Source organism: Aedes aegypti, unplaced genomic scaffold (genome assembly GCF_002204515.2).
Source record: "Aedes aegypti strain LVP_AGWG unplaced genomic scaffold, AaegL5.0 Primary Assembly AGWG_AaegL5_hic_scaff_1138_PBJ_arrow, whole genome shotgun sequence".
Taxonomy (NCBI): domain Eukaryota; kingdom Metazoa; phylum Arthropoda; class Insecta; order Diptera; family Culicidae; genus Aedes; species Aedes aegypti.
Genome location: NW_018734557.1, coordinates 27,614 through 50,636, shown reverse-complemented (window position 1 = coordinate 50,636; position 23,023 = coordinate 27,614). Strand labels below are relative to the sequence as shown.

Below are 23,023 nucleotides of genomic sequence, written 5' to 3'. Positions count from 1 at the left end.
CGCCAATGTTGTATGCTTTCTTGCACCTTGAAAGTGAAATTGAAAACAAGATCGCTCAGTTTACATGATTCCACGTTGAATATTCTGCCAAAAATAATGCACATGGATGGATCGACGGCGTGTCATTCCATGTGCATTATTTATGATTGAATTTTCAGCGGGAAAATCATGTAAATCGAGCCGTTTTGCAAGCAACATTCTTTGAGAGAAGGCGTTTCGCGTTCAATATTAAGGAATTTGGTAACAATGTTGTATATAATAGATGTGTTTATAGGTTTTATCATTAAATAATACATGAGAGATGGCTTTACATGATTGAAACTAAAATAACGTTACGTGTAAATCTAAGATTTTTTTGGTGTGAAGGAATGGTTTCGGATTAATGATGCTGCTTTCACATTATACTTACACTACCGTTTTAATACTTAAATGGTCGTAAAAATAAAAGAAGCAACGCCACAATAGCTATTGAAATCACTATTATCATCACAGGGAACATATACATATTAGACCGAGAATCAATCTCATCCAGCCACCACGTCCAAGTATTATTGTAAAAGCCAGGATCTGAGCGAGGATCAGCCGGTTTATTTCGAGGTTCCACGGCAGTCTGTCTATAACGTTCGACCTCTTCCCTCAGTTCTTCCAAGATGTCCAATTGATCCAAAGCCACGTTATTCCTCTCGCAGGGGTCATCCATCAGATTGAACAAGCATGGCGATTCCATCGGTTGACAAGCCTTCACCTGCCCTTCCACTTCACACTCCACAGTCGCAGCACGTCTCAAACGAGCCACATGTTCCAAATCCAGAGGCATCATCCGTCCAACCACAGATCCCGCCAACCTCACCACGTACTCTTCCTCACTCAGCTCATCTTCGTCTTCCAGTTCGCCCATCCAATTATCGAACTTACCCTCCCACGATGTCCCATTTACGTACTTCCACCCGTTCCGGCTGTAGCTACTGTAGTGGTGCAACTCGTCGATGTTATTCATTACCACATTCCTAACAGTGATTGCCGGATTTTTTAGCGCTTCCCACTGATTGCGGCCATCTATTTCACTGCCAATGGGAATTCCTTCGATTCCGGCTGCATGTGCCAACGTTGGCAACCAGTCACTCACGTGAATCCACTGGTTGGAAACCCGTCCGGCGGTAAGATTCAACAGTGGACTCCAGATGGCGGCCACCGTTCGGACTGCGCCCTCCCAAGGACTGTACTTTTGCTGAAACGAGAAACATCCATTAGTGCATCTGATGTGCAGAGTGCTCCAGTTATCAATGCATACTCCTCTTAACGGGAAATTGGACCCAGAGTTCGAGTGCATTCCCACGGTTGGGGCGCCGTTATCAGCGTAAAACAGAACGATCGAGTTGTCCAGCATGTCACGTTCCGCCAGAGTTTGTATTATTTGACCAACTCCTTCGTCGACCTTAGAGATCATGGCTGTTGGGACGAATTTTTATAATATTAGTCTTTTATTTGAATAGTAATTGATTGTGGAGTGATTGTTATTGAATAAATAGATGGACATTTATAACACAGGGAGGAAGGGAGGTTGAAGCGTTTTCGGAAAGTAGAATGCGAATTTGTGGTCCGTTATCCGGCATTACATCATAGGTTGCTACTCATGCTTTGAGATTATTGAAATGAATGGAATAATTTAGATTTTAGTGAAAATCATGGGAAAACGATGTCAGTTTTGACATTTCGAAAGGTATTTTGAGTTTTCGGTTAGATTTAGAGTTTCTATGTGAATTCTGTTATAATTATTTTTTCTGGTGTTACGTCCCAAATGGGACAGAGTCTACTTCTCAGCTTAGTGTTCTTTTGAGTACTTCCACAGTTATTGAGAGATTAAGAGATTTCATGACAATTGACCATTAAGATAATTATGTTCATTCTATTGATAACTAACGATTACTAACGATTACTACCGGAGTCACTAAAATTCCCTTTAAAATTTCAACATTCATTCAATGATTCGAATGAAATACAAGAAATAAATGAGTTTAATAAGAAACTTTGGAATCTTACAAGACCCATAAGAAGTTTTACCGGAATTCCTAGAGATAGAGATTTATTTTTATTTCTAGGAATTTCAGAAAAAAAAAACTATTAGGAAACTTATGGAAATAACGAGAATTTTCTGAGGTCCTAGTTTAATGACTTTTATTTTAGTATAAAGTGTTGATTTGCATATTTTGCAACAAAAATAAAACAAGAGATTCAAAAAAGTGAATCAACTTAAATCGCATATATATCAATACGTATAATCAGCAAACTCAATCTTCAAAACAATATTTTTTCGGTCAAATTTTGCATGATTCCTTCACTGCTAAAAATAAACCGTCTCAAAACTAACGAAACGATATTTTTATACTTCATGGAATGCACTTCAAATAAAAAATAGTGTTAGTTACAGGAATTGATGAGATCCTTTTACATATCATATAAAAAAGAATCAGAACGAATGCAGCACATTATTTTTACAAGACTAATTAATCATCGTAGTACTTGAATTACATTATTCGTTTGCATCAATTTAAACAATCAAGCATTCGTAGCTGACAGTGAAATTAAGTTTGATTCTAGAAACTAAAAAAAATACGAATAGCATATTTTGCTGCAAAGTGTTATATAGGTTTGTGTATTTTGTTCGAACTATAAAATTTTCAAAATTATGTTCATGAATGAAAAACGTTCAAAAACATCACAATGGATGATAAACGACATAATCAGTTTGAAACTTATGGAAAAAATCATCTTTTAGTTTTTGTGCTGTCAATGCTATTTTCAATAACGGATGCTATCTATAAACACTTCTGGATACTTATTATCGCCGAATAAAATAATTATTTGATTTTTGTCTATGGAGCAACTCACTGTGTGTCTTTTGAACCTCGATTTTGGTCCACGATCTCCAGATTCTGGATTATATTGCGACGAAAAGTGGTCCTATTCGCATTTCGCGATGTTCAGAACAAGAAATTTTCAAAAAAATTCATATACAATACATACTACATACAATGTATGAAATATCAATATAAAATGCGTACTCTCAGGGAATTATTTCCTCAGTTTAGGTCCATTTCGCCCGTTTCTACAATTGGTCTATGTTCGTAAGCTCGCTGCATTGTATGTTCGGATGATGCGTGTTAATTTACATTTAATATTTCTAAGTGTACTCATAATGGATAGCTAAACACTGAGGCCACAATTTGCAAAGAATTTGTTCTAAGCATTATAAATTCGCGAAATTCACTGCAGAAAGCTCCCGAGTAATTGAGGTGCAAGCTCGTTATGCAAAATCTCTCACGGTAAGAAAATAAAGTAGGGTAATCCGCTAAATGTTGAACGGTTAAGACACACGTTCTTATGTTATTCGATTTTTATGGAAATTTTGATAGAAAGGTTGCTAAAAATAGCATCCAACACCGTAGACGATTGTTTAACATTATTTCTGTTACAATTTTGGCACTGTGATGTCCATTTTGAAATAAAAAATAATACATTTTAAAAGACAGTTCTATACCCAAATGTTGAACAGATACATAACCTATCTTAACCTAATGTTGAGCGATTGACGCTAAATGTTGACCGTTCCACTCCCGCATTCATTTAACTTGCAAGTTCGCGCTCCTCGTCGGTTGTGAGGACAGGGTTAGGTCCGCGAAGGACTTTCCCTGACCACTATGGACTGAGACGGATGTGAATCGTTTCTTTCGGCACTCCATAGACTTTAGCGGCTTCTCCTAATGTCTATTACCTTCGACATTACAGCATCAGTCGCGAGATTGAGGTTATACTCCAGATACATCGGCAGCCGATGCGTAAATTCAATCATGATGTAAATAGTGAAGATAATGAAATTCGAAAAAATATTCAGGATATAGCCAGGGATGCAATTAATTATACTTTACTGAATCGCGTTTTTCTCCATTGCAGCAGACACCCTTATAGGATTTTTTATGTAATTAATATGTATGAGTAAAGTGTACGGATGTTTATAAAAGAACTAACGCAGACTTTTACGGATACCGCGAATAGGTACTTAACCCACTATGGTTAGTATGTTTTACCGCACAGCTTATTTCATTGCAACCCCTGCTTAAGTTTTTTTTTTGAGAGAATTGAAATTTTCGTTTCATCTACTGATAAAATTATTGATCACCCTGTAAATCTGATTTCATTTCAATTTATTTTTATAGTTTCGACTACGGACAACAATTAAATTAGACAATTGGACTAGTTTTAGCTTTTGGTATTCTTTCGATTCCTTATGAGACCATCGTGGAATCGGTTCCAAAAAAACAATTCTATTTTTCTTCTGAACTGTCAAATTTGGGTATTAAATATTATAATTGCGCAAAAGCAGCTCATACCTGATCAAAAAAGAAGATAAGGGTATTGACCAGCTAGAAATAAACTAATAGTGGACATTATTCTCTAAGCTCGAAATTATTCCATTTTGTAAAAAAGGGGTCGGTTTGACGAGAGACGAGATATGACCACGTCGGAAGCCAGACCCATACTAACCATCTCATTGAGCTAACGTTGGCTTATGAGTAGTGTGGTACAAACAAGGCAACAGTGCGACGCTAAAAATAAAATCTCTTACTATTGTTCGTAGGCAAGAGAGTCGAATTGGGCATCTGCATCTAGGTAAAACAAGTATAATACGCCCCTCCTAAGAAAAAACTGCTCTGTCGCAGTGGCAAATACATTATTTCTATAGTTTTTGGCGTCAAAGTGATATTTACATAGTTGGTCATGCTTTGCATCCAACTTCTCTTGCCAGGTAGCTTCTAAAAAGTGTACAAGACGTTTTCTGCAAACGTCAAAACAAACCGGGCAAATTGCCCATCCCGTAGAAGAATTTCCTCAGCGTTGTAGACATGTTTCCAAAGAGCATTCCACCACTTGCTAAGCTTAAAAGGGTCCATTAGCAGTCGTCTTCCGGTAAAAGTTTTTGTGATAAGTACAATAGTAAAGGATTGGTTTCATTTACAACGAGGCTATCGGTCCCAAAATTTTACGCCAAAAAGTTGATATTCTATATTTTTGGTATTTCTATTGGTTGTTTATAATTCCCAAAGATCTTATAAGCGCAACATCATTTTTTTCGCGGATATTTAAGATATGTAATCATATATACGTGTTAAAGAAGCCTCAATCGGTTGCAAATGAAGTGGGGCATATTGCCCGGTTGGGGCGCATTATACCAATTTACCCTAAGAGAGCCGAAGGAGATGTAGGGTTGTGATGGAGAATATGGGGTCGTGACGGACTTTGCTTTCAGGTTGGCCGATTGGCTGCAGAATCATTACCCGTTCTGTTGCGTAGTTGGTTAACGCGCCCAGTCTAGCGTATTGGAAGCGTATTCCATTATTTTTCACAATTTTACATCTAAATTTGTCTAAATTGACTTTTGTGTCTACGAACTCCAGGTTAAAAAAAAAACTGGTTCACATCTAGATCACTAGACTTGTCATCTAGGTGGCCAATATCTTTTAAATGATTCTTCTTGACCATGCCTGAGTTTGCTTTTGAAAATGCTGAAGCTCAACCCCCAAATTTAAACATCGACAATTGACTTATCTTCGGCCGATCCTATGGAAGTCTCATAAACAACCGAAATAATAGGTCAAGACCAAGGTCAAAACTGATCCCTGGTGAGCTGGTGAGTTCTCACATGACGTCCGTAGTTGACACCATAAAAACAAATTGAGCTGGAGTCAGAACAATACTAATGGTTGATTGAAAAGGAATTTGGGGTCTTTTTTACCCTACTTGACCCAGTGACCCAACGTAATAACTCAGAAACGGTGGAAACTTCCAAAAATTACAATGATTCTCGAAAAACGATACATCCAAAAGATTTCATTCGAACTAAAACGGAAGCAATTGTCGAAATGGCATTTGAGGATGACTCACCAAAAAGCCCCGAACTATGTAAGTTCTAATATTTAATTTATGACTTTCTAGCTTGAAGAAATAACTTTTTCTCAAATTCTGAGCATAAATCATATACCAGACACTCGACTTTTAAGAACCAATTTCTGAGTATATGTCCGCAATTCATTCATAGAATGATCAATCCATTCACATGTTATGTCCTTTGCAATTGAAAATTTTGGACATGCTATTTCGAACCTAGAAATAATTACTGTTCCGAATATGAGTCTTTCCGGAGTTTGAGAAAAAAGGGTAACCTGACAGTTATTGTGTGGTTTGTCACCGCCAGAACCTTCTCTATCAGCAGGAATCTGGTCCCTTGAAAAAGTCAAGAAATGCCAAAGACAGATATTGTCCATGCAACAGAATCCTAGGGCTTACTTCAATAATCGAATGCAACCATGGCCAATTGGCAAAGGAAAATTTCCAGGTTATGACTGTGGAAATGTTCATAGATCACTAAGCAAAAAAGGCTTCGTCCTCTCCATAACTCCATAACTCGACATTCAAAGGACTATCAAGTTTTAGAGGTATCGAGTTGCAGAACACAAAACCAGTGCAACTGCGATCCAAAGGACCATCGAGGTAGCCATGAAAACCAACTTTTACTAAGATTCTCTAACTCGATATCCAGATGCGGACTATCGAGTAAGCGAGAGTTGATTGTACCGATTTGTCTCAAATTCCGAACAGACTCATATTCCGAATACTCGGTATGGTGATTTGGTTGAAATGTTTCGCTGAAGTATGTCATCGGATAACCAGGAAATGGCATTAATTGCGATTCAATTTAAACATATTCCAATCTATTTTAGACCTCTTGGGTAGTGATTATTATTTAGTTCGAGATCAGTTAAACTAGCTTAGATAAATTTATTTGCGAAAAAACTGATTTGAATACGATTTATTCGTGCTGTTCGGAATTTGAATCAAAGTGTTCAGAACATGAGACAGAATAAAAACAGTGTTCGGCATTTGAATCACAATTTTGTTCCATACTTTTACATAAAAATAATAGTAAACAAGTTTAAATAAATATTTTTATCAGCACACCCAAAAGCTGACAGTCCTACTTTGCGAAGAAATTGAAATTTTCAAATCTATCACCTCATTTATGTATATGAAATGCTTTTGAAGTCACTATTGTCCTTATGTGTTCGGAATATGAGTCCAAACGGTATATGTATATTAAATATATGTGGCCAAAATGCCAGAAAAAGAATGTTTTAGATGATAAAAATAAAAAGAACTTTTTTAACAACTGATATTAGAAATAGACAATTTCTAAAGTTGGCAATGTATATTACGGTTATTGTAAGTTACGTAAGAAGTATTCCAATGGCATACTAGCATTCATTTGGTGCTACTTTTCTATAAGCTGAACCAGAATTAAGCTATTGAAATCACAATAGCATTGAGCCCAGATTGGTTTTACCCAGCGCAAACGAATATGCCCTCGTAGTGGCCCTATCAGATTTCATAATTTAATGGCGCACCATCGGCGTTAGCTTCATCTTCACTTACCCGCCAGCACGCGCCTCTTCTCGTCTCGGATGTAGTCGAACTTCTCCACCTCCTCGGCCGGCGCCTGCATCGGATCGTCCTCATTGCCAGTGTGCGGTGCCAAATGTGTCAACACCAACAGCAGCGGCTTCTTCTGATCGTGCTCCCGTATCAAACGCACGGCTTCACCATTGAACAAATCTGTCGCGTAGCTTCCATTAACCGAGTAATCAACGTCCAAGTTCCGTCGCATGTCCAATCCACGCGTCGAGGTCTGTGGAAAATATGTGATTCAGTGTTTCAGCAGATTGAGGAGGAAAAATACCTAGGGCAGTTAGCCCATTATTGCGATGCGGTGATGATGATGATGATTATGATGAAAGCTTATACTATTGGCAGCTGAATTAAAAAATTGCCCTCAAAATTAAACGATTTTCGAAGAACAGTTTCAAATGTTGCATCAAGAAGAACCTATATTTTTAACCAGTCGCTTCAGCTACGGAACGAATTTCGTAAGCGTGATTTTTTAAGAACCTACTTGTAGCAAATATTTTAGTTCATGATTGATGTAGTTGGCCTTATTCTATGCCATTTATACACTTATTCATTCAAACGAAAGATTTCTGTAAATCTTTACTGTCTACTTTCTCTTTTTTACAAATACACAAAAAAAAAACAAAGTTGGATGATCAGTGAAATATTCTTTCAAACTTGCATCGGATCAGTACAATTTAGCGGCAATTGTATTTCAAATTGTATTTTATACTGAAGGCAACATATTAATTTCTCATTTAGCGGCCAGTGATCTCGGATGGACAACACTAGTCCATTTACAAAGTTTAACATTCCCCAACTATAACGGACGAGAAAATGAAACTATAAAAAAATCATTCGATTCTGTAAATTTGTTTTCGGATCATGACATAAAGTCATCAATTCATTTTCTTTAAAGATATTTCCAATGCCACACAATAATAGAGCAAAACGCCGCAATAGTAGGACTAAGGAAGAGCTTCAGATTTAGTTCCAAAGACCGTATGTTTGATTTCAAAATTAACTGGTTGACTTCAATATACTCCAGATAAAGGAATGGTGATTCCAACAATTCACATTGCAAAATACGTCAATATTTAGGGTGTGGATTCTAAAATACGATTTAGCTTTAAACACCGTGCATAGGTCCTCCACAACAGGACGGATACCCTATTATGGGTTCGATCTTAATCGATCGGTTATTGACATTCGTCGCACCCCGCTCGGAATGTTTTGCGAGCAAACATAAATAATATCCACGCACGAGTCCATCGCCACACCGCACCGGAGCGAACACAATTGCATTGAATCAAGGCCTTGATGATTGCCTTCATTCAACATAAAAAAGCACTACTTTTACCCGAAGGGGAAGTGGTAGCTTACAACACGGTGTTCCTCAGATCGTTATTACTGGAATCAAAAATCAATCAAATCTGTTCCAAGCAGTAAACGATGATTGAAAATGAAAGATCAACAAAATTTTCAGTTACGTTTATAAGGCATTTTACAAGTACATTCCCGTGCAAAAGTTTTGGGTCCGCCCCTAAGCCCCTAAAAACATACAAATGTGTTTTGTCCATATATCTTAGAATATAAGTATAATTGGATCTCTCTAAGGCTCATTCGAACGGCAATTATTTAATCTTTCTTTTTAGATATTTTGACAGAAACATCTTTAGAATTTTGTTTAATTAAAGTGGCATTTTGAACATTTGCTTCGCGCTGAAGGTTGTCTCGTTTTGCGTACATCATTTTTTACTATTTCATATTAGATTATTTGAGGTATCAAAAATCATACCGGGATGCATTAAGCATTATTTTGTAATTATTCATAACGCAATTCAAAACAGTTGTTTAATCATTACGCAACTGATTTCGAACGCGTAATGAATATTACCACAATGCATAATTAAGTGCAGGAAAGCAGGCCGTTTCATGACAGATTAACATGATAAAACAGCCTATTACGATGAAACATTGCAAAAAAATAGTTATTTTAGCAACAGAGCAGTGTTTAGAATTACAAGTTTCAATTATGAACTTGTAACACAAACAATCATGCTGGATATTTTCATGGCTTTAGTATCCTGCTGAAGCCGAAACAAAAATAATTTCCATAAAGTCTAACTGTTGAGCAATTTCACCGAACATGACGAATTTTTTTTTAAATTTAATTTTTGTATTTTTTGAATCGCCTGAAAATTTGCATACAGATTCTTTATGACCAAAAATGCCATTATGCACCTTCAGACCGCCATTTTGAACCTCGCCTTATTTTTGAGAAGGGCGTATCGGAAAATGCATAGCAAATCTTTAAAAAACTGTAACTCGAAAACGGTTTGTCCGATCGATTTGAGATCTTCTACAAAGTTGTGGGTATTGCTTAGGACTATATGGAGAAAAATATACACGGTACAAAAAAGTTACAGATTATTTTTTATTTCAAAAACAAAATTTTAAAATCGATTTTCTCCAGAAACGCAGTTTTGATTTTTTTTTATTTTTGGATATGTTTTAGGGGACAACTTATGTGATTTATTGCACAATGTTTCAAAATGGAAGAATTATGGACAATAAAGTTATGGTTTTTTAAAAAATTACAGATTTTGAAAAAATATCGAAATATAGGAAAAAAATAATTTTTTATGTGATTATTTGAAAGTACAGAAAAATTGCAATTGAAAAGTACTTAAGTAAATTTTTTCTAGGTTGCATCAATTTCGAGATATACTCATATTTATATAAAATTTTCAAATAAAAAGAGTAAAATAGGCCCTTTTCAAACATAATTCGTGTTTCTCCATTCCAGAAATAGTTTATTTTGATTGAGTGAATCGTAGCTGAATTGTTTATTGTTTGATCAAAACCTATATACTACAGTATTTAAAGAAGTATGCACGGTAAAAAAAATATAAACGAAATTTTCAAATGAAAATTTGAAGTTCATTGTTCTTAAAAACCGCAAAATTGATGTTTTTAATTTTTGGCTATGCTTTGCAGCATATTGTTTGTAATTTCTTGCACAATGCCTCAAAACGCAAAATTTTTGGATAAAAAATAAATTGTTTAAAAAAATAAATAAAACGATATTTTTGGTGCGTTTTTTTGAGTACAGAAAAATAACTCTATATTTTTAAATATGAAAAATTTCTATCGAAAAATACTCAAGTAAAATTTATCTGAGATGCATCACTTCCGAGATATACACGGTAAATCTAAACGTGGCATTAAAAATGTGATTCTATCACAACGGTGTACCTTTGGTCCCCAAGGCTAAGCCCGGATAATGGGTAAAGCCCTGTTTTTTTTTTGTTTTTTTATATATATATATATATATATATATATATATATATATATATATATATATATATATATATATATACATTATGGGTTTTAAATATATACTGCAATTTTATTTCTTAATTATATCAACTACTTTCTTGTTATCGTCACAGCTCGAAAATTGTCTAACTTCAATTTGTGTTTCAGAGATAGGGATAAACGAGTGATATTCCTGTGTGCCTTGAACTGTTTTTGCACTTGAAAATAGTTGGTTAAGTTCTTGTGCAATGATATCATATTCCTCAGTAGTTGAATAACATAAGAAGATTTGTGTACGCTGCTCTTCTTTCCGATTTTGAGCCCAATTATATAATTCCTTAGCATGTTATCGGGTGTTCACGTTCTTTTGCAAGACTGGCTCTGGTAGCCATACGTTTTAGTGTCCCTCCTATGGCATCGCATGGCCCTTTTCCATGTGATGTTGCAAAAAAATGCCATTCAACTTCTATATCATATTTGATTTTAAATTGCCAAAGAATTGAAAAGTTCTTCCTATTTTTATACTGTGATGTAGCTCCGTCAGACATAAAATATATCTTGTTGACAGTTAATTTGTGACCCAATCGCAAAAAATCTATCATTTTAGATATGAATAAGTTGACAGATACAGAATCGTGGCGCATATCTTCTGAAATTACAACAAAACTTAAATGATTGACTTTGCCATCTTGACGATAATATATTACAAACGGATGCAAAGTAGCTTGCTGAGCATTCCAATGATGGCTTTGAACTTCATCTTGAGGAATAAATGTGTAGTTTTCCGAAAAATCACAAATTACCACAAATTTACCTTCCATCAAATTGTTTTTTGTGTTATTTAAAAATGTAGCTTTAAAAATTTTACTTAAGTACTCTTCCAATGCATTTTCTTTACCATCAAATTAACACATGAAAAAATATTGTTTTCCTCTATTTAGATTTTTTTCAAAATTTGTAATGTTTTATAAAATTATTAGTTTTTTGTCCATAATTCTTCCATTATGAAACATTGTGCAATAAATCACATAAGTTGTCCCCTAAAACATGTCCAAAAATAATAAAAATCACAGATGCATTTTCATAGAAAATCGATTTTATTTTTTTTTATTAAAAAAATCTGTCATTCTTTTTTACCGTGCATATTTTTTTCCAAATAGCCATAACAATACCTACAACAACCGCAAAATATATCCAAAAATTAAAAACATCAATGTTGAGGTTTTCAGTGCGCATCGTACCTTCGTGCTGTGCGTACACGAATTCTCTCTGCTCTTGGAAGTTTTCTTAAAAACTACCTAAAGCAATAAAACAGTACTTTTCAGTGCTACAAAAACAGTACTTTTCAGTGCTAAAATTACAAACGGTACTTTTCAGTGCTACTAAAACAGTACTTTTCAGTACTATTTTTTCTACTATTGATCCCTTTACGATCCTTGTTTGAACCCGCGCCTTCGATTTTTCGTTGGACCCGTTGGCGAAAGCTAGCGGTGGTAATCCTTCTTGGACACCGTCTTGGGAAAAAACCTTTCGAAGGTCACGTCTTCTTTCGTTTATTAATTAAACATGGTATCAACAACAAACAAAAGGAAGGGTGAATCTCTGAATTCACTACTTCCTTCCAAAAAAGTGGGTTTTAAAACTGTCACTACACGTGGCAAGAATGGAAGAAAGGACGCTTCCCCGGAATGCGAAGTTTCTTCCAAGGGTGAAATGAATAATTGTATCGAAATGAGCAATCAGTTCGATGCTCTAGACAAATTTTCCGAACACCAAATCGAAGCAGCCTCTAGCCCAGGCTCTTTGATTCAAGTGAGGAAGCAAAGAGTGCCGCCTATCGTGGTCAGTTGTTCCAAATTTGGGGGATTTAGGCAGGAGATCTTGAACTCCATTAGGGGAATCAAGGTTTCCTTCCAAATCGCAAAGAAAGGAGACTGTCGCGTTTTGCCGGAAACTCTTAAAGATCGTGAGCTTCTTCTCAAACATCTTGAAGAGAAGAAGCACAAATTTTTTACTTATGACGACAAAACTGAACGTTTGTTCAAAGTTGTCTTGAAAGGTCTCTCAAGTGACTATAAATCACCTGAAGAGATCAAAAATGGAATAAATGATTTACTTGGATTTTCCCCAGTCCAAGTAATCATTATGAAAAAGAGAACCCAATCTGGCATTGTTCGGAAAGGGCTTTCTCAAGAATTTTATTTAGTTCACTTTAACAAAAAAGAACTAAATAATATTAAAGCTTTAGAAAAAGCAAAACTTTTGTTTGATGTCCGTGTGACATGGGAACATTTCCAGAAACCTGGAGGAAATTACCAGAACCCCACTCAGTGCCGTCGGTGCCAAAAGTGGGGTCATGGTACAAAAAATTGTCGCATGGATGCTAAATGCATGATTTGCGGAGGTTCTTCTCACGCCAAAGACGTCTGTCCAGTGAAGGAAGATACCACCAAATTCATATGTTGTAATTGCGGGGCTAACCATAAGTCCTTCACGCAAAAGGGTCATTGAGGCTCGTGCCAGGCAGATGAAAGATAATATCCGTTACGATAACGGTCGTTTCCGGAATTTGCCTGGTAGAGTATCGAACAATGCTCATTTTTCAGTTAACGATCGCTTGATTAGGAATCATACCCATCAGGAAGATCATAATCATGCTCAGTCACAAACTAATTTTAATCCGTCGGGTAGCCGTTCGAATCTTTCTATTTCGAATGTATCTACCTACGGTAAATCCTTTGCCGATATCGTAGCAGGAAATTCGAACTCCTCCCCTGCTCGATCCATGGGTACCCATTCTACTAGTTTCAAATCAAATGGAAAAAACCCTACCGCCACAGGTAACTCCGCTTCTTCGTCTACCGAAAATTCCAATGGGAAATCACATGACATGTCTGCCTCTGATTTTAATTTTCTAACTGAACAATTGAATCTAATGATTGATGCAATGTTCAAAGCCACCACTATGACTGAAGCAGTCCAAGTAGGTGTAAAATTTACAAATCAAATTGATATTGGATTACGTTTTTCTAATGGATCCAAATAATAATTTAAATATTTTAAATTGGAATGCTCGTTCTCTGAATGGTAATGAGGACGAGCTGTTTAATTTTCTTACGGTTAATAACGTGCATATAGCAGTTATTACCGAAACGTATTTAAAACCTGGATCTAAACTCAAAAGAGATCCTAACTTTTTTGTTTATCGTAATGATCGACTTGATGGGGCATGTGGGGGAGTTGCAATCATCATTCATAGGCGTATAAAACATCAACTGTTTTCATCATTTGAAACTAAAGTTTTTGAAACTTTAGGTGTTTCTGTTGAAACACAGTTTGGTAAATATACTTTCATAGCTGCCTATTTGCCTTTTCAATGCTCTGGGCAGCAAGTTAATTTGCTCCAAACTGACTTGCGTAAATTGACTCGCAATAAGTCAAAATTTTTTGTCATTGGTGACTTTAATGCCAAACATCGGTCATGGAATAATTCTCAAAGTAATTCCAACGGCAGAATTTTATTTGATGAGTGCTCTTCAGGATATTTCTCAATTCAATACCCTGATAGCCCCACATGTTTTTCCTCTTCTAGAAATCCATCTACGATTGATTTGGTCTTAACCGACTCTAGTCATCTTTGTAGCCAACTGATTACTCATGCTGATTTTGATTCTGATCATGTCCCTGTTACATTTCAAATATCCCAAGAAGCGATTCTCAATCCTATCAGCTCCACTTTCAATTATTTACGAGCCGACTGGAATATATATAAAACGTATGTTGACTCCAATCTTGATGTTAACATTTCTTTAGAAACTAAACTTGATATTGACAATGCTCTTGAAACTTTAACAAATTCCATTGTTGAAGCCCGGAGCATTGCAATTCCAAAATGTGAAGTAAAATTTGAATCCGTGATTATAGACGATGATCTTAAACTCTTGATCCGTCTTAAAAACGTGAGGAGAAGGCAATTTCAACGCACTCACGATCCTGCTATGAAAATTATATGGCAGGATTTGCAGAAAGAAATCAAGAAACGTTTTGCTCAATTAAGAAACAAAAATTTTGAAAATAAAGTTTCTCAATTGGACCCTGGCTCTAAGCCCTTTTGGAAATTATCGAAAATCTTGAAAAAACCTCAAAAGCCAATACCGGCATTGAAAGAGGAAAACAAATTATTACTAACTAATCGCGAAAAAGCTCAAAAACTTGCTATGCAGTTTGAAAGTGCGCACAATTTTAATTTAGGACTTACTAGTCCAATTGAAAATGAAGTTACTCAGGAGTTCGAAAATATTCTCAATCAAGAGAACGTTTTCGAAAATGCCTGGGAGACTGATTTGGAAGAAGTGAGAACTATTATTAAAAAATTCAAAAACATGAAAGCTCCTGGCGATGATGGAATTTTCTACATCCTCATCAAGAAACTTCCAGAAAGTAGCTTATCATTTTTAGTTGATATATTTAACAAATGTTTTCAATTAGCATATTTTCCTGACAAATGGAAAAATGCTAAAGTTGTTCCAATTTTAAAACCAGACAAAAATCCTGCAGAAGCTTCTAGCTATCGTCCAATCAGTTTGCTTTCCTCCATCAGTAAACTTTTTGAAAAGGTTATTTTGAACAGAATGATGGCCCACATCAACGAAAATTCAATTTTTGCCAATGAACAGTTCGGATTCCGCCATGGACATTCGACCACTCAACAAATTTGTAACAAATTTGATCCGTTCCAACGAATCTGAAGGCTATTCTACTGGTCTTGCTCTTCTAGACATAGAAAAAGCATTCGACAGTGTTTGGCATGAAGGTTTGATTGTAAAATTGAAAAACTTTAATTTTCCAACATACATTGTTAGAATAATTCAAAGTTATCTGTCAAATCGTACACTTCAGGTTAATTATCAGAACTCCAAATCTGAAAGACTTCCTGTAAGAGCTGGTGTTCCCCAAGGCAGCATTTTGGGACCAATATTATACAATATTTTCACATCTGACTTACCTGAGCTACCTCAGGGATGTCAAAAATCTTTGTTTGCGGATGACACAGGCCTCTCCGCCAAAGGACGAAGCCTGCGTGTCATCTGTAGTCGATTGCAAAAAAGTTTGGATATTTTTTCTTCATACTTGCAAAAATGGAAGATTTCTCCTAATGCTTCCAAAACTCAACTAATAATATTCCCACATAAACCAAAAGCTCTTTATTTGAAACCTTCATGTAGACATGTTGTCACGATGAGAGGGGTTCCAATAAATTGGTCAGATGAAGTTAAGTATCTAGGGCTCATGCTAGATAAGAATTTAACTTTCAAAAATCACATTGGGGGCATTCAAGCCAAATGTTATAAATATGTAAAATGTCTCTATCCCCTTATTAATAGAAAATCAAAACTTTGTCTTAAGAACAAGCTGTTGATATTCAAACAAATTTTCAGGCCAGCCATGTTGTATGCTGTACCAATATGGACTAGCTGTTGTAATACCAGGAAGAAAGCTCTGCAGAGAATTCAAAATAAAATTTTGAAAATGATTCTGAGGCTTCCTCCCTGGTATAGTACCAATGAGTTACATAGAATATCCAATGTTGAAACATTGGAACAAATGTCAAATACAATCATTAATAATTTCAGGCAAAAATCGTTACAATCTTCTATTGCCACGATTAATGCGTTATATGTTTAGGTTAAGTTAGGTTAAGTATATTAAAAACATTTTTTTTTTCTCTTATAAGCAGGTGAAATCAACTCACCTGTAAAAAAAAAACTGAACTGCTACGGCAAATGAAATGTAATATGTTGTTAACAAAATGTTAATTAAATCTTAAATTTGTTTTACCAAATTAGGATGATAGTGTTGTCAAATAACACAGAACACCTAGATATAAGAAATGAATGTAATGTTTGGAATGATACTAATAAAGAAATTAAAAAAAAAAAAAAAAAAAAAAAAAAATTGCGGTTTTTAAGAACTATTAGCTTCAAATTTTCATTTGAAAATATCGTTTATATTTTTTACCGTGCACTCTTTTTTCAATACTTAAGCATAAATGTTTTGATCAAACGATAAACGATTTAGCTACGATTCGCTCAATCAAAATAATTTTTTTCTGGAATGGAGAAACACGAAATATGTTTGAAAAGGGTCTATATTTATTTTTTTATTTGAAAATTTTATATAAATATGAGTATATCTCGAAATTGATGCAACCTAGAAAAAATTTACTTAAGTACTTTTCGATTGCAATTTTTCTGTTCTTTCAAATAATCACATAAAAAATTATTGTTTTCCTCTATTTCGATTTTTTTTTCAAAATCTGTATTTATTTAAAAAATCATAACTTTTTTGTCCATAATTCTTCCATTTTGAAACATTGTGCGATAAATCATATAAGTTGTCCCCTAAAACATATCCAAAAATAAAAAAAAATCAAAACTGCGTTTCTGGAGAAAATCGATTTTAAAATTTTGTTTTTGAAATAAAAAATAATCTGTAACTTTTTTACCGTGCATATTTTTCTCCATATAGTCCTAAGCAATACCCACAACTTTGTAGAAGATCTCAAATCGATCGGACAAACCGTTTTCGAGTTACAGTTTTTTAAAGATTTGCCATGCATTTTCCGATACGCCCTTCTCAAAAATAAGGTGAGGTTCAAAATGGCGGTCTGAAAGTGCATAATGGCATTTTTGGTCATAAAGAATCTGTATGCAAATTTTCAGGCGATTCAAATAATACAGAAATAATCGGGTTTGCGAAACGGCGTGGAACCGCTCTGTTGTCAATTAGTTGCAAATTTTATTCCGGGAAAATTCAACCCCTGAATTTTGGAGAATGGTTCTGGTGCGTTCACTCATGTTCTGATTTCACTGTTATAGAATTGTTTGAGAATTCTGCTGAGGATAATGTAGGGACCTATCCGAAGATAGTGTGATATTCTTGGTCAGGACCCTGCCATATTAGATCTAGGATTCAATCAGTACACATCTCTAAAATCCTGAAGGAATATCTGAGAATGCTGTTAAGGATTTTGTTTATGTGCATAATTTACAATCCACGTAAATTCATCTCAAATTTCTGTCTGAAACTCATTGAGATTTATGTATGAGTCCTTCTCTGAGTTCTTTGAATTGAATATTTATGTCACATAAGGTATTCAAATTTTGTGACATGTTTACATAATAAGGTATTCAAATTGTGTGATAATGAATCCTTGAGCTTGCTATTTCTTATCTAAGTTGTTAAATCAACTATGAGTTAGTTGCTTCATAGACATGATTTGTATTTATAAGAAGTTGCAATGATTTTTTTTTGTCCCTTGCTTTTAAGTTTTAACATGATCATAAATGTTAAATGTAGACCAACTTTTAAAAACCTCGTATGTCGTCAATGTAAACGGTTTTGCCAAGAAGTGATACATTTTGTTGAGAATTATTTGTTGCATTCATGACTGTGTTTAATTTAAGAAAAACTACCTTTAAATTTAAATTTTCCAAAAAGTTCATTGTTTGAGTTGTAATGTGAATTTGAAGTGTAACGTCGATTATCTCCGTATATGGCGTTTGTTACATAGTGTTCTCAAATCTGGTCACTTTATGCTTACTAAATGTTCACTTGAAGTTGCAAAATTTTACAAAACATACAATGAAAACATGACTATTCTTCTCACCATTGCATCGATCAAGAATTATAACCGTAATCTCAAAAACGTTGAAGAGCACATTTAAATTTTTGGCAGGCAATTCTGAAAGTTATTCAAAATCATTAAAACGTATATAATTTGTGTTTTTTTTAGTAAGTTTTAGTCACCTTAATCTTTCGCACGGAACACTATACTGAGGAGTTACCGATTTTTTTTCTAGCACAATGACTTAAATGGCAAAAATTTTCTGATTTTTCTCTTTAAAGAGTATGAGATTTTGGTTCTAATACCGAACTGATTTAAAATCTTAATCCATCCAATGCTGAGAAAATTTGATATTTTGTTGAGTTTAATTTTTGAAAAAATATCCCAACTTAAATAAAGTAAAACTTCAGCAAACGCAATTTAAAAATATGGTGTAGTTGAAATACCTACGAAGCAAAATTAATTTACCTGCAAAGCCAAATAAGCCATAGAGAATCCCAATAAGTCGCGTAATCTCAGAGACATTGACACTTTTGTATGTTTTTGAGGGGTGATCCCAAACTTTCGCACGGGAGTGTATTTTGGGCTCCAATGATTCAACAATGTAAAATCGTAATTTGTTCTGTGGTTTGGTAGTTTAAAATGCCGGTCTAACAAAAACTGATAATAACGTCACATGATCTGTCGATATCTTGGCAAACTTTCATTTTAAAGTTACGGTTGTGTACTCTACCTTTCTAGTTTTTCACTATGGGTAACGATACCAGTTGTAATCAATGAAAAAAGCAAAAAAAAAAGTGTCTGTAGGATCTATATTTGGTTTGTAGAGAAAAAATCCATTCCATAGAGTTAGTGGTCTGTGAATTTTTCAGCTTTTTCTGTTGAGATTTAGAGGTGGCCCAAAGACGATGTACAGTTGTGTTCAGAATAATAGTAGTGAAAATCGATTTTCATACAAATTGCTCAATTTTAGGATGCTGTAACTTTGCTACCCTATGAACAAGCGGCATGGAATTTAGGCATTGAACTACAAATACCCTCAGTTTCATTATCACAAAACTTGAATGTTTTTTGCAGCACCGTTTAATAATAGTAGGTTTAATGAATCAAATATCTGCTGTATTTTGAGTTTTAAAATTATTCATTACTCATCGTTTCAACAATTCCCATTCAAGCTATAATTGTGCAAACAAGTCATTTTTTAGAAAATTTTTGATGCACAAAAAATTACAAAAGAAAAACTACTATTATTTTGAGCGATTTCACCGGGTAATTTACTTTTTAACTGGTATTTTAAAACTTTATGATATTTGTAGTTCTCTACCGAAATTTCATGCCGATTGCTCTATGGAATGATAAGTTTATACTTATATTATAGTGAAAACTTGTTTGGATCATTTTCATGAATTCCTCCATACTAATTTTCCTCTCACCGGTCTCGTCTTTAGATCACCTTTAAAATTCTACCAAAAAGATGAAAATTTCACAGAACTCTTTTTTATGTTAAGGATGATTAAAAAGATATGGGAGATATTCAAACTTATTTTTTTTTAATTCTGAACCGTCCTATAGTGTTTACTTCAAGCTAGTTTAATTCAAGCTCTGAAGCTTGAAGAGCTTGAATTAAACTAGCTATGAAGTGAACATTGAGTTCCTTGGAATAAAATCGCTGTACTTTGTTATAAGAAAGTTGGTTAATTTAACACATTAGTGAAACTTGAACAATACAATAAAAGTCTATAAGTATTCTTTGAACTGTAATTAGGCTTTTTATGCGTAACATGCTCATTAGATATGTGTACAAACAAAAATCACGGTGGATTTATATACATGAGCGATGCCTCAGAGCGTTTATGTCACGACAAAATAAATTATTTCAGAAACGAAATAAAACCAACATCTGGAAAATAATTAAGATGACACTTCATGTAAACTTTATAAATGCTGTGTGAACGTGATGTCATGTAAATTTTAGTTTGAAATCATGTATTTTTGTGTAATATGTCACGTAATGTTACAGACTCCTGCTGGGTTACATGACATATCATTGAGATCCACATGTCATATCATGTAGAGATCCGTTACACGTTCCAATTAAGTGAATTATATAACACTGAAGTTGACACCTTATTATGTTTGCATGTAATTATGACAGGTCTTCTCTCGGAATTTGTTTCTTCGTACCTCGGAATTCAAATAATTCTATATTTGGCTATTATTTGAAAAATTGAATTGTTTTATAATATATAAATGCCTGGGTCTCATTTAATGTGTAATAAAAAATGAACACTATCAACCTTTCACATAAGGAGAGCCAGGTGTTATTAGAATAATTCCAAAGCTACCATTATTTACAGGTTATGTCAAATAATAACAACAAAAATTGAAACATAGTAAAATTAAATGTCTCGCCTTCAGAATGTTTGTAGATTGTTATACAAATTTAAGTCAAAACAAGGGCTTAAATTTGTATAACGAACTACAAAAAATCTGAAGTTTAGCTTGTACTGGATTCATTATATTGCAGTCATTTTCCATAAAGTTTCAGAGGATTGTTCGTAGACAAAAGTAAGTAACCGAGAGATTTTTTAATTCAACTAGAAAACGGTAGTTCAGCAATAGAAATCGAGTGGAAGACACAGATTCGATGCATATTTTTTTTTCTTTTTCGGTCTGGAGAGCACCGTGTTATATTGTTTGGGTAGGTCCATCATTACACATTTACCGCCTCTTTCGTCCGCCTTCTTCGGCACCCGGTTACATCTTCGATTATCGAACAGTGCGATTTGAACTTACATTACGCAACCTTAAACTGTGATCCCAGTAGTCAATGTACGGCCCAAGAAACCCGAAGTGGCTATCAAATCCTCGCTGGGTTGGTGTGTAGTCCTTCCGGGAGAATCCGAGACCCCACTTTCCGATCAAATGAGTGGCATAACCAGCGTCTCGGAAGTATTCGGGCATCAGTTTAAGTTCTGGATCGAGAGTCCATGGTTGATCTGGCTCGTTTGATGCGCTCTGAGTACCGACACTTAGCGGATGACTTCCGGTCATCAATGCGACTTGAGATGCTGTCCCGAAGGGCGCACAATAATGCCGGTTCAAGATGACTCCGTGATACGCCAGAACATCGATGTTGGGCGTGAAGATCTGCTTCGAACTGTGGAAGCTTACATCGTTCCAACCCTGTAGAGAAATTCTCGCTATTATTTCAACTAAATCTCAAGACACTTGGTAGCACACATACGAGATCATCTGCAACGATAACGATCACATTCGGAGGAGATCTGTCGACACCTTTAATCTTCCCAATCATCAGCGACAACCAGATTAACAACAACTTTGTAATGCAATGCATCTTTTCATACAAAACACTGTGCCAACACTCGCTGAATTAGAAACTTAATGGCGATGGTTAGGCAACTTCTGCACGACACGCTATTCACTGCACCCAACTTTTCGAAAAACAAGAAGGTTCACGGTTTTGCGCGTCCACTCGGCGAACCGCGATCTCATCAATATACGACACTCTCTTCTCGCGCCTCTAAGATATCCCACGGACGAACGAACGAATGGAGGTTTCTTTTTCTTCGCCTTCGGTTTGGTAGACTGCACGTGTTGAACTAAAGCCTATATGCTGCAGTGCCTTGCGGATTTGAAGCGTACCGATCGGAACCACGATCATGACTGGTATGGGGTTTTCTCGAAGTTTTGGGTGGATCAAACGGTTAGCTGCGTGGTGTGCCATGGTAGTTACTTTTCTTCACTTCAAGGTGACGGTTTTTTAACGGATGGGGGGAAATGGTAAGTCGGTAGTCATTAGACGCTTGGAGCGAACCGAGGACGTTTGGAACGAGTGAGTTAGTAGGGCAATTAAAAGAAATAAAGTTGTTTGCACTATTGATGGGGCTCTCTTGATCAGTCGTTGAACGCCCAATATATGCAGAACGTTCGGGAGAGGGACACTGTGCTTGTTGCCAAGGGTGGTCTAGTACTTGAACACATTTTTCATGGGGTGTAATGTCGCAAAATGAACAAAGACAACTTTTCCATGACTAATAGTCAGGTCTTCTATAACGTTCAGTCACCCAGTTTTCTTCTTTTTTGGTCTGGCGTTTTGTTCTATGATAAAGCCTGCTTCTCAGCTGAGTATTCTATGAGTATTTCTACATTTATTAACTGATAGCATTCCTCAACAATTGACCGTGTTTACTTGTGATATTTTATACTCTGAGAAGCCGAGAAAATTTCCTATACGAAGAATCCTTGACCAAAAGGAATGCTAGCAAACCCCAGTATGGCAATCCTCTGAAAATTCCACAAAAAATGCAACAGAATTTAATTCCTGCATACTTACTAAAACAAATCATAATAATACAAGTTTAACTTTAAAAACTGATTCATCATTTTGCTGCTAAAAAATCTAGGTGTTCATAAAAATTCTATGTGAAGATCTTCACTACCCGAAGACTAATACATTGCTAATTTCTTCATCAATTTATTTGTTTATTCGACAAAAAATGTTGGCTTTGCTGTAAAATATTCCTTCATAGTTTTTATTCTGTACCATTTTTCTTA

At 35.2% G+C, this 23,023-nt stretch overlaps 1 protein-coding gene across 2 annotated transcripts in view; it reads right to left on the bottom strand.

Moving 5' to 3' along the window:
* Nucleotides 1–399: 399 nt before the first annotated feature.
* The window catches only part of LOC23687723 (arylsulfatase B), a 49,273-nt gene continuing 26,649 nt past the window's right edge, over nucleotides 400–23,023 (bottom strand). The window contains exons 1-5 of one of the 2 annotated variants that reach the window (XM_021856090.1): nucleotides 21,693–22,130; nucleotides 21,242–21,631; nucleotides 7,486–7,738; nucleotides 1,292–1,449; nucleotides 400–1,228 (exon numbers count right to left, since the gene is read on the bottom strand). In XM_021856090.1, the coding sequence (XP_021711782.1) occupies nucleotides 419–1,228; nucleotides 1,292–1,449; nucleotides 7,486–7,738; nucleotides 21,242–21,631; nucleotides 21,693–21,803 (1,722 nt within the window). In that variant the 5' untranslated portion in view covers nucleotides 21,804–22,130 and the 3' untranslated portion in view covers nucleotides 400–418. Of the gene's footprint in view, nucleotides 1,229–1,291; nucleotides 1,450–7,485; nucleotides 7,739–21,241; nucleotides 21,632–21,692; nucleotides 22,131–23,023 lie in introns of those variants that run through there. The other variant, XM_021856089.1, reaches the window with a different exon arrangement.